The sequence below is a fragment of the Nomascus leucogenys genome, chromosome 22a, assembly GCF_006542625.1.
Source record: "Nomascus leucogenys isolate Asia chromosome 22a, Asia_NLE_v1, whole genome shotgun sequence".
Lineage (NCBI taxonomy): Eukaryota > Metazoa > Chordata > Mammalia > Primates > Hylobatidae > Nomascus > Nomascus leucogenys.
The window spans coordinates 52,034,839-52,049,473 of NC_044402.1; the positions used below are offsets into that span (position 1 = coordinate 52,034,839).

The 14,635-nt window shown below is 47.4% G+C and overlaps 1 protein-coding gene across 1 annotated transcript in view; it reads left to right on the plus strand.

Annotated features, from left to right (window-relative positions):
* The window catches only part of MUC22 (mucin 22), a 64,640-nt gene extending 54,963 nt beyond the window's left edge, over nucleotides 1-9,677 (plus strand). The window contains exons 4-6 of the mRNA XM_004092823.2: nucleotides 1,373-4,774; nucleotides 6,856-7,241; nucleotides 9,411-9,677. Of these exons, the coding sequence (XP_004092871.2) occupies nucleotides 1,373-4,774; nucleotides 6,856-7,241; nucleotides 9,411-9,677 (4,055 nt within the window). The remainder of the gene's footprint in view (nucleotides 1-1,372; nucleotides 4,775-6,855; nucleotides 7,242-9,410) is intronic.
* Nucleotides 9,678-14,635: the final 4,958 nt, after the last annotated feature.

The window sequence follows — 14,635 nt, forward strand, 5'->3', positions numbered from 1 at the left end:
TGTTACAAAAGAATTTGTGATTTTTTTTTCAAAATAAAAACAAAGAAAAATTAACCAGAGTATATTATTCCAGTGGGTCCTCATTGTATTTGAGATGAAATTTAACCTTCTACCATGATATTTTGCTAAACTCTGAGCATACCCCTGTCAGCAAAAGAAATGTGGGCTCGGCCGGGCGCGGTGGCTCACACTTCTAATCCCAGCACTTTGGGAGGCCGAGGCGGGCGGATCACGAGGTCAGGAGATCGAGACCACGGTGAAACCCCGTCTCTACTAAAAATACAAAAAATTAGCCGGGCATGGTGGCGGGCGCCTGTAGTCCCAGCTACTCGGAGAGGCAGAGGCAGGAGAATGGCGTGAACCCGGGAGGCGGAGCTTGCAGTGAGCCGAGATCGCGCCACTGCACTCCAGCCTGGGCGACAGAGCGAGACTCCGTCTCCAAAAAAAAAAGAAATGTGGGCTTACGTTCTTGTAAAGAAGAGAGTTTAGAATATAAAGAATGTAAACACACCTTTGGGTTATGTGCTGTTAATAAGGCAGGGGTCCTGCTTCAGAGATTATGGTTAGAAAAGGTCTCTCTACAGCCTTGTTTTCTCCTTCAATAACTACATTCCAGCCACCCTGGTCTCCTATTTATTCACGAATCACATCGAGCTCATTAACAACTCAGGGTATTTGTACTTATGGTATCGATCTGTGATGTCGTTCTCCTGGCCTTTCAAATTGCTGCCTTTTTTTTTTTTTTTTTTGAGATGGAGTTTCGCTCTTGTTGACCAGGCTGGAATGCAGTGGCGCAATCTTGGCTCACCGCAACGTCCGCCTTCCGGGTTCAAGTGATTCTCCTGCCTCAGCCTCCTGAATAGCTGGGATTATAGGCATGTGCCACCACGCCTGGCTAATTTTGTATTTTTAGTAGAGATGGGGTTTCTCCATGTTGGTCAGGCTGGTCGTGCACTCCCTACCTCAGGTGATCTGCCTGCCTTGGCCTCCCAAAGTGCTGGGATTACAGGTGTGAGCCACCATGCCTAGCCCAAATGGCTGCCTTCTTATCCTTCAGATCTCAGTTCATACATCAATTCCTCAAAGAGACCTTTTCTGACTCTAGTATCTAAAGCAGCACCACTGCTTTCTTTAACAGCACTTAAGCCAATGTGTATTTATTTTTTTATGTTGTATCTCTCTTCTTTACTAAATTATAAGCCCATATCTCTTTTGCTGACAGGAGTATGCCCAGTTTAGTAAAATACCAGGTACATATTAAACCCTCAATATCTGAATAAATAAATGAATAAGCAGTACTGAGTATATGTTAAAGTAACACTATACTAAACCTGCAAATTCATCCTTAATCCATTCCCACCACCTTATTTGTCCTCCACCTCAGGCTCTGAGAAAACCACAGCCTTCACAAAAGGCTCTGACACCACCACAGCCTCCATCACAGGCTCTGAGACCACCATGGCCTCCACCATGGCCTCTACTATGGCCTTAACTAGAGGCTCTAAGATCACCACAGACTCTACCACAGGCTCTGAGACAACCTCGGCCTCCACCATGGCTTCTACTGCAGCCTTCACCACAGGCCCTGAGACCAACACGGCCTCCACCACAGACTCAGGGACTACTATAGCCTCCACTAGGACCTTCACCACAGGCTCTGACACAACCACAGCCTCCACTGCAGGCTCTGAAACTATTGTGGCCTCCACCGCAGTCTCTGAGACCACAACAACCTCTACTACAGCCTCCACTACCGTCCCTGAGACTACTATGGCCTCAAGCACAACCTCCACTGCAGGCTCTGAGACAACGATGGCCTCCTCCATAATTTCTGAGACCACCATGGCATCCACCACAGGCTCTGAGACCACCACAGTCTCCACCACAGGCTCTGAGACCACCACAGTCTCCACCACAGGCTCTGAGACCACCACCACCACCACTGCAGGCTCTGAGGCCACTAAAGTCTCTACCACAGGCTCTGAAACCACCACAGCATCTACTGCAGGTTCTGAGACCACCACAACCTCCACCTCCACAGCAGGCTCTGAGGCCACCACAACCTCAACTGCAGACTCTAAGGTGATCACGGCATCCAGCATGAGCTCTGAGACCACTATGGCCCCCACTGCAGGCTCTAACACCACCACAGCCTCTACCACAGGCTCTGAGACCATTACAGTCCTGGTTAAAGCCTCTGAGACCACCACAGCCTCTACAGCAGGTTCTGAGACCACCACAGTCTCCCCCACAGGCTCTCAGACCACCATAGTCTCTATTTCAGGTTCTGAGATCACCACCACCTCCATGGCAAGATCTGAGACCACCACAGTCTCTAGTGCAGGCTCTGAGACCACCACGGCTTCTACGGCAGGCTCTGACACCACCACCATCTCCACTGCAGGCTCTGAGACCACTACAATCTCTACCACAGGCACTGAGACCACCATGGTCTCCACCATGGGCTCAGAGACCACCACAAACTCTACTGCAAGCTCTGAGATCACCACAATCTCTACTGCAGGCTCTGAGACCACCACAGTCTCCACCATGGGCTCTGAGACAACCATCAGCTCCACTGCAGGCTCTGAGACCACCACAGTCTCAACTTCAGGCTCTGGAACCACCATGGCTTCTACCACAGGCTCTGAGACCACCACCGCCTCTACTGCAGATTCTGAGACCACTGCAGCCTCTATTACAGGCTCTGAGACCACCATGGCATCCACCATGAGCTCTGAGACCACTGAAGCCTCTACCACAGGCTCTGAGACCACCAAGGTCTCCACTGCAAGCTCTGAGATGACCACAGTCTCCACTGCAGGCTCTGAGACCACCACAGTCTCCACCATGGGCTCTGAGACTACCATCACCTTTACTGAAGGCTCTGAGGCCACAACAGTCTATACCACAGGCTCTGAGACCACCACAGCCTCTACTGCAGACTCTGAGACCACAACAGCCTCTACTGCACATTCTGAGACCACTGCAGCCTCCACCATGGGCTCTGAGACCACCACAGTCTCAACCGCAGGCTCTGAGACCACAGTCTCCATTGCAGGCTCTGAGACCACCGCAGCCTCTACTGAAGATTCTGAAACCAACACAGTATCTACTGAAGATTCTGAGAGTACCTCAGCCTCTACTACAGGGTTTGAGACAACCACAGCCTCTATTACAGGCTCTGAGACCACTATGGCATCCACCATGGGCTCTGAGACCACTATGGCCTCTACCATAGGCCCTGAGACCACCAAGGTCTCCACTGCAAGCTCTGAGATGACCACAGTCTTTGCTGCAGGCTCTGAGACCACCACAGGCTCTGAGACCACCACAGCCTCTAATACAGGCCCTGAGACCACCACAGCCTCCACCATGGGTTCTGAGACTACCACAGATTCTACCACAGGCTCTGAGACCATCACAGCCTCTACTGAAGGCTCTGAGACCACCACAGCCTCTACTACAGGCTCTGATACCACCAAGGCTTCCACCATGGGCTCTGAGACCACTATGGCCTCTACCATAGGCTCTGAGACCACCAAGGTCTCCACTGCAAGCTCTAAAATGACCACAGTCTTCACTGAAAACTCTGAGACCACCATAGCCTCTACCACAGGCTCTGAGACCACCACAATCTCCACTGCAGGCTCTAAGACCATCCCAGCCTCTACAGCGGGCTCTGAGACCACTACCAACTTTACTGAAGGCTCTGAGGCCACAATAGTCTACACCGTAGGCTCTGAGACCACCACAGCCTCTACTGCAGACTCTGAGACTACCACCACCTCTACTGAAGGCTCTGAGACTACCACAGCCTCTACTGAAGGCTTTGAGACCACTACAGTTTCTACCACAGGCTCTGAGACCACCACAGTCTCTACCACAGGCTCTGAGACTACCATCACCTCTACTGAAGGTTCTGAGACCACTACAGTCACTATTGCAGGCTCTGAGACCACAACAGTCTATACCACAGGCTCTGATACTATCACCACCTCTACTGAAGGCTCTGAGACCACCACAATCTCTACCACAGGCTCTGAGACCACCACAGCTTCTACCACAGATTTGGAGACCACCACAGTCTCCACCACAGGCTCTGGGATCACCACCGCCTCTATCGCAGGCTCTGAGACCACAACAGCCTATACCACAGGCTCTAAGACTACCACCACCTCTACTGAAGGCTCTGAGGCCACTACAGTTTCTACCACAGGCTCTGAGACCACCACGGCCTCTACCACAGGCTCTGAGATGACTACAGTCTCTACCACAGTCTCTGAGACCACCACGGTCTCTACCATAGGCTCTGATACCACCACATCCTCTACTGCAGGCTCTGAGGCCATCACCACCTCTACTGAAGGCTCTGAGACCACCACAGCCTCCACTGCAGGCTCTGAGACCACCACAGCCTCCACTGCAGGCTCTGAGACCACCACAGCCTCCACTGCAGGCTCTGAGACCACCACAGCCTCCACTGCAGGCTCTGAGACCACCGCAGCCTGTACCACAGGTTCTGAGACCTCCACACCCTCCAGTGCAGGCTCTGAGACCAACACTGTCTTCATCATAGGCTCTGAGACAACCATAGCTTCCACTGCAAGCTTTGAGCCCACTGCAACTTCCCTCACAGGTTCTGAGACCACCACAGTCTCTATCACAGCTTCTGGAGCCACTGCAGCCTCCATCACTATCTCTGCCACCACTTTCGTACCCACCAAGGCCACTGACATTTCTATTGAGCCCATCACCAATACAGCTGTGTCAGGTACTAACCCCCCTGTCTTCTTTGAGCCCACACATTTTAACTCCAGTGGCAACCACCAGCTTTTCACATGTTTCTATCATCTCTGCCCTGGTTCAAGTCAAGCCAGCACACAGATATAATTTCCTCTTCTAGGCTGGGCGTGGTGGCTCACGCCTATAATCCCAGCACTTTGGGAGGCCAAGGCGAGCGAATCATGAGGTCAGGAGATCGAGACCATCCTGGCTAACACGGTGAAGCCCCATCTCTACTAAAAATACAAAAAATTAGCTGGGCGTGGTGGCACGTGCCTGTAGTCTCAGCTACTTGGGAGGCTAAGGCAGGAGAATGGTGTGAATCCGGGAGGCGGAGCTTGCAGTGAGCAGAGATCATGCCACTGCACTCCAGCCTGGGCGACAGAGCAAGATTCCATCTCAAAAAACAAAAATTTCCTCTTCTAGAATCCTAATTGCCTCTACTCTGGTCTCACCTCTTTTTTTTTTTTTAACTGCCCACCACTTCCATTACAATCAGAACCACAATATAATAAACCACAAGTGCCACATCTTCCTCCAGCAAGCCCACCTCAACTCTGCTGGCCCATCACAGTTTTGTGAAATGCTCCCACTTCGGTGCCAAGTAGATTATCTCTATTCAACCCACCATCTGTGACACCGCCACCTCCTATCAATATATTGACCCTAGTCCAGAGGCTGGTAGACCACGTTTCATGGGTCAAGTCTCACCTGTTACCTGGTTTTGTAAAGTTTTACTGGAACATAGTCATGCCCATTCATTTATGGTTTGTCTCCAGCTGCTTTTCCTCTTTTCAGTGTATTTGCAACAGAGACAGCCTGGCCCAAAAGCCTAAAGTATTTGCTGTTTGGACCTTTACAGAAAAAATTTGGCAACCTTTGCTCTAGTCTGAGACTAAACAATTTTGTTCATTCTCTGGCACTTGCCATCAGCAAGCCGGTTACATCTGATTCTATCCTCTTGGTTCTAAGCGCACTCACTTCTATTCTCATGACTGGTGCTGTTTGTGATCACATTTTAACCACTTCTGACCTAGGCACACCCATCGCTACCTAAGCCGCCACCACTGCCTCTGCTGTGTTGATTCTCGCTGGCACCTGTCTGAGCCCACCCTCTCCTGTCCCTGTGAGCAGCCTTCTCCACTTGGGTCAGGTCCTCCCACATCTGCCCCAGCACACTTACCTCACCTTTGCTGATCACCACAGTGTGGCAGATGACGTCACCTCTGTCCCAGCCACGGCCACTGGCATGCCCATGAGTGATTCCAATTCTGTCATCTCCTCCTCCAGCTCCCTCCTTACGCACAGTGATCACAGTCACAAGAGAAGCAGGGCCTGCTGCTTTGTATACCAGCCCACCCACTTATTTGATCTGCTTTGATTTATTTATTTTCAATTTTTTTCCATAAGTTATTGGGATACAGGTGGTATTTGGTTATATGAATAAGTTCTTTAGTGGTGATTTGTGAGATTTTGGTGCACCCATCACCCTAGCAGTATACACTGCACCATATCTGAAGTCTTTTATCCCTCGCCCCCTCCGACTCTTCCCCCAAAGTCCCCAAAGTCCATTGCATCATTCTTATGTCTTCGTATTTTCATAGCTTAGCTCCCGCGTATCAGTGAGAACATACGATGTTCGGTTTTCCATTCGTGAGTTACTTCACTTAGAATAATAGTCTTCAATCTCATCCAGGTCACTGCAAATGCTGTTAATTCATTCCTTTTTATCAGCCCGCCCTCTTCTATTTGGGTGGCCACTTCTGAAGTCAAATAGATCTTCCACTTCTGAACCCATCACAATCACATTTCCTCAACCTTCTGCCTCCTCCATCACCAACTCCACCAGATGACACATTCTACATCCTTCTCTGTACGACACCCACCTCCATTCTGGGGACATGGCCACAGCAGAATCACTTTCTACCATCTCTCCCCCGCCCACTACGCCTCTCCTGAGCCACCTCCACCATAGGTTTGTTAGATTCACCCTCCTCTGCTCTAAGCACCCCCCTTCCCCTTTAATCATCTCTGCTACAAATGCATCATCTTGTGTGACCTGTTTCATAGGCACCAGAACCACTGGAACCAGAGCCACTGCCTCCAGCTCTGTCACCATGGCCCCTGGAATGGACTCCACGGCCTCTGCTGCCAGCCATCCTGTGCCAGGAATAGTCCCAAACACCTCTGGCCTGGGTACATCCACTATGGGAGCATCATCTACCACCTCAGCCCCCGGCATCAGGACCACCACGCGATCCACCCGTGAGCCAACCAGCAGCACCTCCCAGGAAACAGGCCCGGTGTCCACGGGCACAAACACAGTTAGCATGAGCCACACACCCACAAACGTGATCAAACCAAGTGGATATTTACAGCCCTGGGCTATCATCCTCATTTCCCTGGCTGCAGTTGTGGCTGGTGTTGGATTGTCAGTAGGACTGAGTTTTTGTCTGGTGAGTACCCAGGGTGGGTTCATAGGGGAGCCTGGCGAGAAGGCAGGGGGGAATCATGTCAGCAGTGCTTTGGAAAAATCCATAATGAGAAAGGAGAGTAAGTTGGTGCACTCAGAAGGAAAGAATCACCTAGCTTGATATAAGGACCACAGAGAATGCTTAAGTCAGAGAAAGTGAGAAGCAAAGCAGAAAAAGAGGAGGGAAAAGATGGAGTTGGGGCCAAAGTGAAGGGAAATACTGACAGAACAAGGGAATTACTGAGAGAGAACAAGGAGGACATAAACATAAAGAAAGCAAGAAGCAGCTGGGTGCAGTGGCTCATGCCTGTAATCCCAGCACTTTGGAAAGCCAAGGTGAGCGGATCACTTGAGTCCAGGCATTTGAGACCAGCCTGGCCAACATGGTGAAACTTGTCTTGACTAAAAATATAAAAATTAGTCGAGAGCAGTAGCATGGACTTGTAGTCCCAGCTACTTTGGAGGCTGAGGCATGAGAATCGCTTGTACCTGGGAGACGGAGGTTGCAGTGAGCAGAGATCGTGCCACTGCACTCCAGCCTGGGTGACAGAGAAAGATCCTGTCTCGAAAGAAAGAAAGAAAGAAAGAAAGAAAGAAAGAAAGAAAGAAAGAAAGAAAGAAAGAAAGAAAGAGAAGGAAGGAAGAAAAGAGAGAGGGAGGAAGGAAGGAAGAAAGGAAGGAAGGAAGGAAGGAAGGAGAGACAGAGAAAGAAAGAAAGAAAAAGAGAAAGAAAGGAAAGCAAGAAAGAGAAAGAAAGAAAAAGAAAGAAAGAAAGAGAAACTGAGAAAGAGAAAGAAAAAAGAAAGAAGGAAAGAAAGAGAGAAATAGAGAAAAGAAAGAAGCATAAAAACGTTCAGCCATCCAAAATGTGGGCTTCCAATTGTCTCATGTATGACAAATTTCTGGTCCTCACAGCAATTCCTTGTACGGCCTGTGAATGTTACTCTCTGACCTCCCACTCCATCTCTGCTCTCTGGTCTTGATTGTTCTTTGAATACATATTTTTCTTACATTGATTTCACATTTATTGATGTTCTTCCTGTTTTCTTGTGATCCTGTGGGTAAGTTCCCATTTGAGGGGTGAAGCAGAGTATAAATCAGTGGTGTGCTGGAGCTGGCTCATCCTGGCCCACAAGAGATTGTGCAGTTCTTCCCAATTCTGAGCTGAGTGGTGTGACACTGGTAGCTTAAAATACGCTGTGTTGGAAATATTTACACCACAGCAATTGTCAAACACTACAAATAAGCACTTTTCCCTCGGAGAGCCTGTTATTAAGTGTTGGACAACATACCACTGGTAAAAATGGACAAAATGAAAAATACGGAAGTCACAAAAGGTTTGGATAATAAAGTCAATTTGCTGAGGTTCTTCATTTTAGAATTCTCAGCCTCTCTCCATATGTGGGCTACATAATAAATACCAGCATCTAAGAATTACTCCCTAAATTACTTTATTATTTCATTTGCAAGATCAAGAGAGAATAACGAAAGTGAACATTGAGTTTTTACTACGTGCTAGGCTCAAGGCTGAATATTTAAAATGCATAATGTCATTTAATCTGGTCTACAATCCTGTGGCCATATTGCATTCATCTTACAAGTGAGGGATCTGGAGCTTCATGATCTTAGCTATTTGCCCCAGCACATGTAGTGAGTGGCAGATATAAGACTCTAACCCAGGTTGGTTGGATTCTGGAGTTCATGCCTATAATCTCAAGGCTCTGTGTAGACAGCTTTCCAGGGCTCTCAATTCCACATACCTGTTCTGAGCTTTCTTAGCTGACTAATAAAGAGAAAGACTGTCTGTCACGTGAGTCTCTGTGCCTTTCACACAGGGGTATGGATTTACCTTTGTCTTGGAAGTCCAAAAACACATAACCTTATGATCTGCCGAGCAAGGGCCTGAGTATTCACATAAAGATGATATGTTAATAAGGTAACAGGAAAGCTTATTTTCTGAGATGGAGAAAGAGTAAAAGAACAAGGAGAAAGAGAGACAGAGACAGAGATCGTAGTAAGGATGGTGGTAAACAGAAGAGAAAATGGGCAGTTTGGAAAAGTGAAAATCTGACATTGGTGAAACAGGCATGTATGGTGATTAGGGAGAGGAGACTTAATTTTCATTTATCAATATATATATTTTTTCTTTTAGAGACACCTTTTCTTCCCCCTGAGAAATTGTGGTATTTATTACCCCCATGGCCACAGGCATGGCCTTGGTCTGGACCTCGGCTTGGGCCTGGGCTCTGGGACATTCCACAGCCTGGGAAATGCACTGGTTCATGGAGGAGAACTTGAAATGGGACATGGAGGAACACATGGCTTTGGATATGGAGTGGGCCATGGACTGAGCCACATCCATGGAGACGGCTATGGAGTGAATCATAGTGGGCATTACAGACATGGAGGAGGCCACTGAGGAGACCATGGAGTGGATCACAGAGGAAGCCACCAAGGAGGCCATGGCAGGACAAGATGGCTGTGGCCATAGATTGGTATCAAAACATATTATGGGTGGGAGGGTGTCACGGAGGAGAAAAAAATAATGATCATGAAATAATTAAAATGGAGCATAGGAAGGCTCCCAGGATGTGATCCATGGAGATGGACATGGACTAGGTCAAGAAAAGAACAAGCAAAAGGACCACAGAGACTTTGACTGGCTTGGAGGGGACTTCGAGTCAAAGCTTCTGTGAGTTTTTCCTGAGTCTCAGCCTCTGCTGTTGGGAGTCACGACAACCACCCTCAGGACATCTTCTCTCCCATTTCCCGCCACATCAGGGTCAATGTTTCTCATCCCTGTGTTTCCTCATGGTGCTATAAATATTACCAAGACATGTCTAAGAAACAAAACATAATGAATGTATTATCAGGGCCACACGCTTATTCATTTTCCTGTTTGTTCTTTCAGTTTTTTTTTTTTTTTTTTGAGTGCTTATTATGTACCACCGACTATCCCGGGAGCCTTTAAACATGTCATCATTTGGCTGGGTGTGGTGGCTTATGCCTGTAATCCCAGCACTTTGGGAGGCCAACGCGGGTGGTTCACTTGAGGTCAGGAGTTTGAGACCAGCCTGGCCAACATGGTGAAACCCCATCTCTACTAAAAAAGATACAAAAATTAGCCGGGTGTGGTGGCGAGTACCTGTAATCCAGCTACTCAGGATGCTGAGGCAGGAGAATCGGTTGAATCTGGCAGGTGGAGGTTGCAGTGAGCCGAGATTGTGCCACTGCACTCCAGCCTGGGTGACAGAGGAAGACTGTCTCAAAAAAAAAAAAAATGGTCATCATTTAATCCTCAGAAAATATCTTGGTGACCTTGAGGTAAGCAAAGATACTTAGATACTTAAGCAAGACACAAAAAGCACTAGCTATTAAAAGAAAGTGTGATGATTTGGACTTCATTAAAGCCTAGTATCAGCATATACCTTTAAAAGGTATACTCTTAACTATAAAAGGAAAGTCAAAGATGGGAGAAGATATTGCAACACATATAGCTAACAAACAACTCATATCCAGAATGCAGAAAGAACTACAATAAGAAAAAGATGATGCAATTTTAAAGTGGGCAAAATATTTGATAAATAGTTAACAAAAGAGGATATCAAAACAGCAGGTGAACATTTGAAAAGGTACCAAATATCACTGCTTATCAGAGAACTGGAATGTAAAACTGCAATGAGATATCACTACATACACACACTGTAATGACTAGCATTTGAAAGACTGCCAATGCCAAGTACTGGAAAGGACATTGAACAACTGGAACTCTCACACATTGTTAGTAGGAGTGTAAATTGATACAATTATCTTGGGAAAATGTTTGTCAATGCTAAAATTAAACACACATACCCTATGACTCGGTACTTCCACTCCTGAGAGTAAATATCCAGCAGAAATGAATGCCCGTGTCCACCAAAAGACATGTACCATGCCAGCTTCATTCATACCACTGCAGGGTGGAAATTTACCCCCAAAGTCCACCGACATTAGAATGGGTAAGTAAATTGTGACAAATTCCTACAGCGGAATACTACCCAGTAGTGAAAAAAAAACCCTGTGAAATCACGCAGTAACATTAATGAATCTCATAGTCAGTGCTGAGTAAAAGAAGTCAAAACAAAAGTGTACCTACTGTATAATTCCATTCACATGCAGTTCAAGGACATGTGACATTAACCTGTTGTAATAAAGGTCAGAGTTGAGGATGCCTTTGGGGGAAAAGGCTGACCGGGAGAAGGCATGAGAAAGCCTTCTTGCAGGGGCAGACAGGGGAAGCTGAGAATGTTCTATATATGATCTGGGTGGTGATTACAAGGGTATATAGATATGTAAACACTTCATTAAAATGTGCACATGAGATCTGTGCACTTTATGGTATGTAAGTTATGTCTCAATTTGAAAAATGAAAAAGATATTCTGAGGCTATTTTCTCAGCGTATTATGATTTCCTCGGTCAGAGAATGTGGTTGGAGACACATGATGATAAATGAGGCATTCGGTAAGCCCAAAGACAGTGGTGCTGCAGGAAGCATTGTGTGCAAGGGAGGCAAGCAGCTATTTTCAATGAGGACAAATCACCTCTCTCTTTAGGTTGAAAGAGGTCCGATGTAATTAATCTGCCATTCTCTCTGGAGAATGGTGCCACATAACGGGGCCAACACTGATCTCTGCTGTTAGCAGTTGAGGCACTCAGCCACGGAGTATCTGTCCAGCTTGGCCTTAGTGAGGGGAAGGCCAGCTCACTGAGCCTTGCATACTCTTCATCCCTGCCACCATGTCTGCTTTGTTCACGTCCCTACTGAGCAAGCACTAGAGCAGCTAGAAAGAGAGATTGACTGAGGTCCGCAGAATGGATCACTTGGTCAACCTGATCATGGAAGATTTCCTCTGTAGTGAACAGTCCATTGTGAACAGTCACATGGGACACACATACTCTCACCATCTGTGCCCTTCCCAAGAGACTCGTTCACCTTCCTCTTTCCTGGGCTTCCTTGTCATCAATTCACCATATCTTCCCCCTCCCACCCCCGAGTTATCTAGCCAAACTGTTAGCCACTGCCTATTGATCAGGGTTAACTGTAACTCTGGTCATCTCTTTGTCCAGGCAAAGTAAACAAAGCAGATGCATTCTTTACAATCCGGAGCACTGGGAGGATTTTCCTTCCCCACTGTCCTGCAGGGCTGCCCTGAGTGGGGCGGTAATGCTGCAGCAGCCTACTCTCTGCGTTGTTAGAATAGCATGCAGAACCACCCACACACCAGAGGAAACCAAATCTTTCCTTTCTCAGTCAACTAGACGTAGGAAACCCTTCATGTGACTGTGATTATGGAGGGAGAGGTTAGGAATGTAGCTGGAGATGCCATTGGAGTTACAGCTGCCTACTCATGCCTCTTACTTGTGCCTTGAGGAACTAACTCGGCCAAATTCGCAGGCACCACTTCCATTCAAGGAGGTGAGCACTGCTAAGTATGCCCAGTCTAGTGTGGTGCTGCAGACAACACCCAGTTCATAAAGGGCAGCTCATGTTTCATGAACTCTCGCATGCTGACGACCCAAGATCAAGTCAGATGCTAGGATGTGGAAGAGAGCTTGCTTTTGCTCCAAAGCTCTGAGGACCTGTGCCGTCGCTCTTCTACTAGCTACCCAGTGTCTCCACACAGCTTTCTGATGTACCACAGACATTTTAGGCAACACTGGATCTATTCAGCAATGTCTCAAGCAGCCTTATGGCCTTGCTTTGGTTCCCACTTGAAAGTGGGGAAATATGCGCAGACAGAGCCTAGAGATGAACTTGGAGTAAGATGTTATTTACGTTCTCTTTTTTTTTTTTTTTTTTTTTGAGACGGAGTCTTGCTCCGTCGCCCAGGCTGGAATAGTGGCGCGATCTTGGCTCACTGCAACCTCCGCCTCCCGCCTCCCGGGTTCAAGTGATTCTCCTGTCTCAACCTCTCGAGTAGGTGGGACTACAGGCGCCTGCCACCATGCCTGGCTAATTTTCGTATCTTTAGTAAAGCCAGGTTTTCACCTTGTTGGTCAGGCTGGTCTCAAACTCCTGACCTCAAGTAATCCACCTGCCTCGGCCCCACAAAGTGCTAGGATTACAGGCATGAACCACTGTGCCTGGCCACGTCATTTATGTTCTAACCCCCATAAGCTCCACCCTGACTTGTAAATCGCAATGATGTCTTGTGTATTAACGTAAAGGTTTGGGTGTTTTCATTTCCCCATTGCACTGTCACGATGATAAATGGCTGAGATTCCTTTTGAAAGCTAGGAGGAAGATTCGCGGCACATCCTTGTGGTGGTGGTGGATCTCGCTGCCTTCCCTTCATTTCTAGGTCTGTGAACAGGTTCGGGCCTGGGAATTAGGTGAGAGTCTGTGGCAACTCAAGTCAGCTCTCTGTTCAACCACCTAGATGTTTTCACTTATATAGATCAAGTAAGATTTTAGTGGTTAATTGATTAATGATTAATTAGCCGTGGCCAAAGATCCCTGATTATAGCTCTGGTCGTGATGCCCACATCGATAATCATGCCTGTCTTGTCTCTGGAGGGAAAGCCCTGCCACCCACCTACTGTTTCCTGAAGATCCCACCATGCCCACTGATATCAGGAAGCTCATTTCAATGGTCAGATCATCCACCACTGCATTTAGCAAAGAGCTGCTACAGAGCTTTTCAACAATGCTGGTCCTCTCCCTTCTAATGCCTTGATGAAGACAGTTTCAATGGAACCTTCTGGGAGGACGCAATGAAGGAGTGGGTGAGCAAGTTGCACATATTAAATCCATTCCAACATAACTCTCTTCCTAAGTCTTTTGATTTTTTTCTTCCGATTATACTAATGAAATACTGGGATCTCAACTTTATTTAGTGTAGGCCACCACTAAGTCCACATTTCAAGCAACCGAGAGAACTGTTAGGGCAACTCACACCTACTTGAGCTAATGTTTTGAATCTAGAACATGTGATAAGTTCACCCATGTATTTGTTTTCTATCAGTGATAACTTACTACAAATGTAGCAGCTTAAACCAACACCCATTTATCAGACCACAGTTCTATGAGGCAGGTCTGGAGCCAGCATGACTGGCTCCTTTGCTCAGTCTCACAGGTTAAAATGAAGGTGTTAGTTGAGCTGCATCCTCATCTGGAGGCTGGCATCTCTTTCAAGCTCACACGGTTGTGGCAGAGTCCAGTTCCTTGTGTTTAGAGTTGAAGCCCCTGTTTCCTTGCTCACTGTCATCTGCGGTTGCTCTCAGCCCCTAGATCTGACTTGATGCATGGAGCTGGAGGCCACGAGGGGCATTGTAATAGGGCCTGTGGTAGGCAGAATAACAGCCCCTCAAAAACATCCATGTTTTAATTCCCAGAA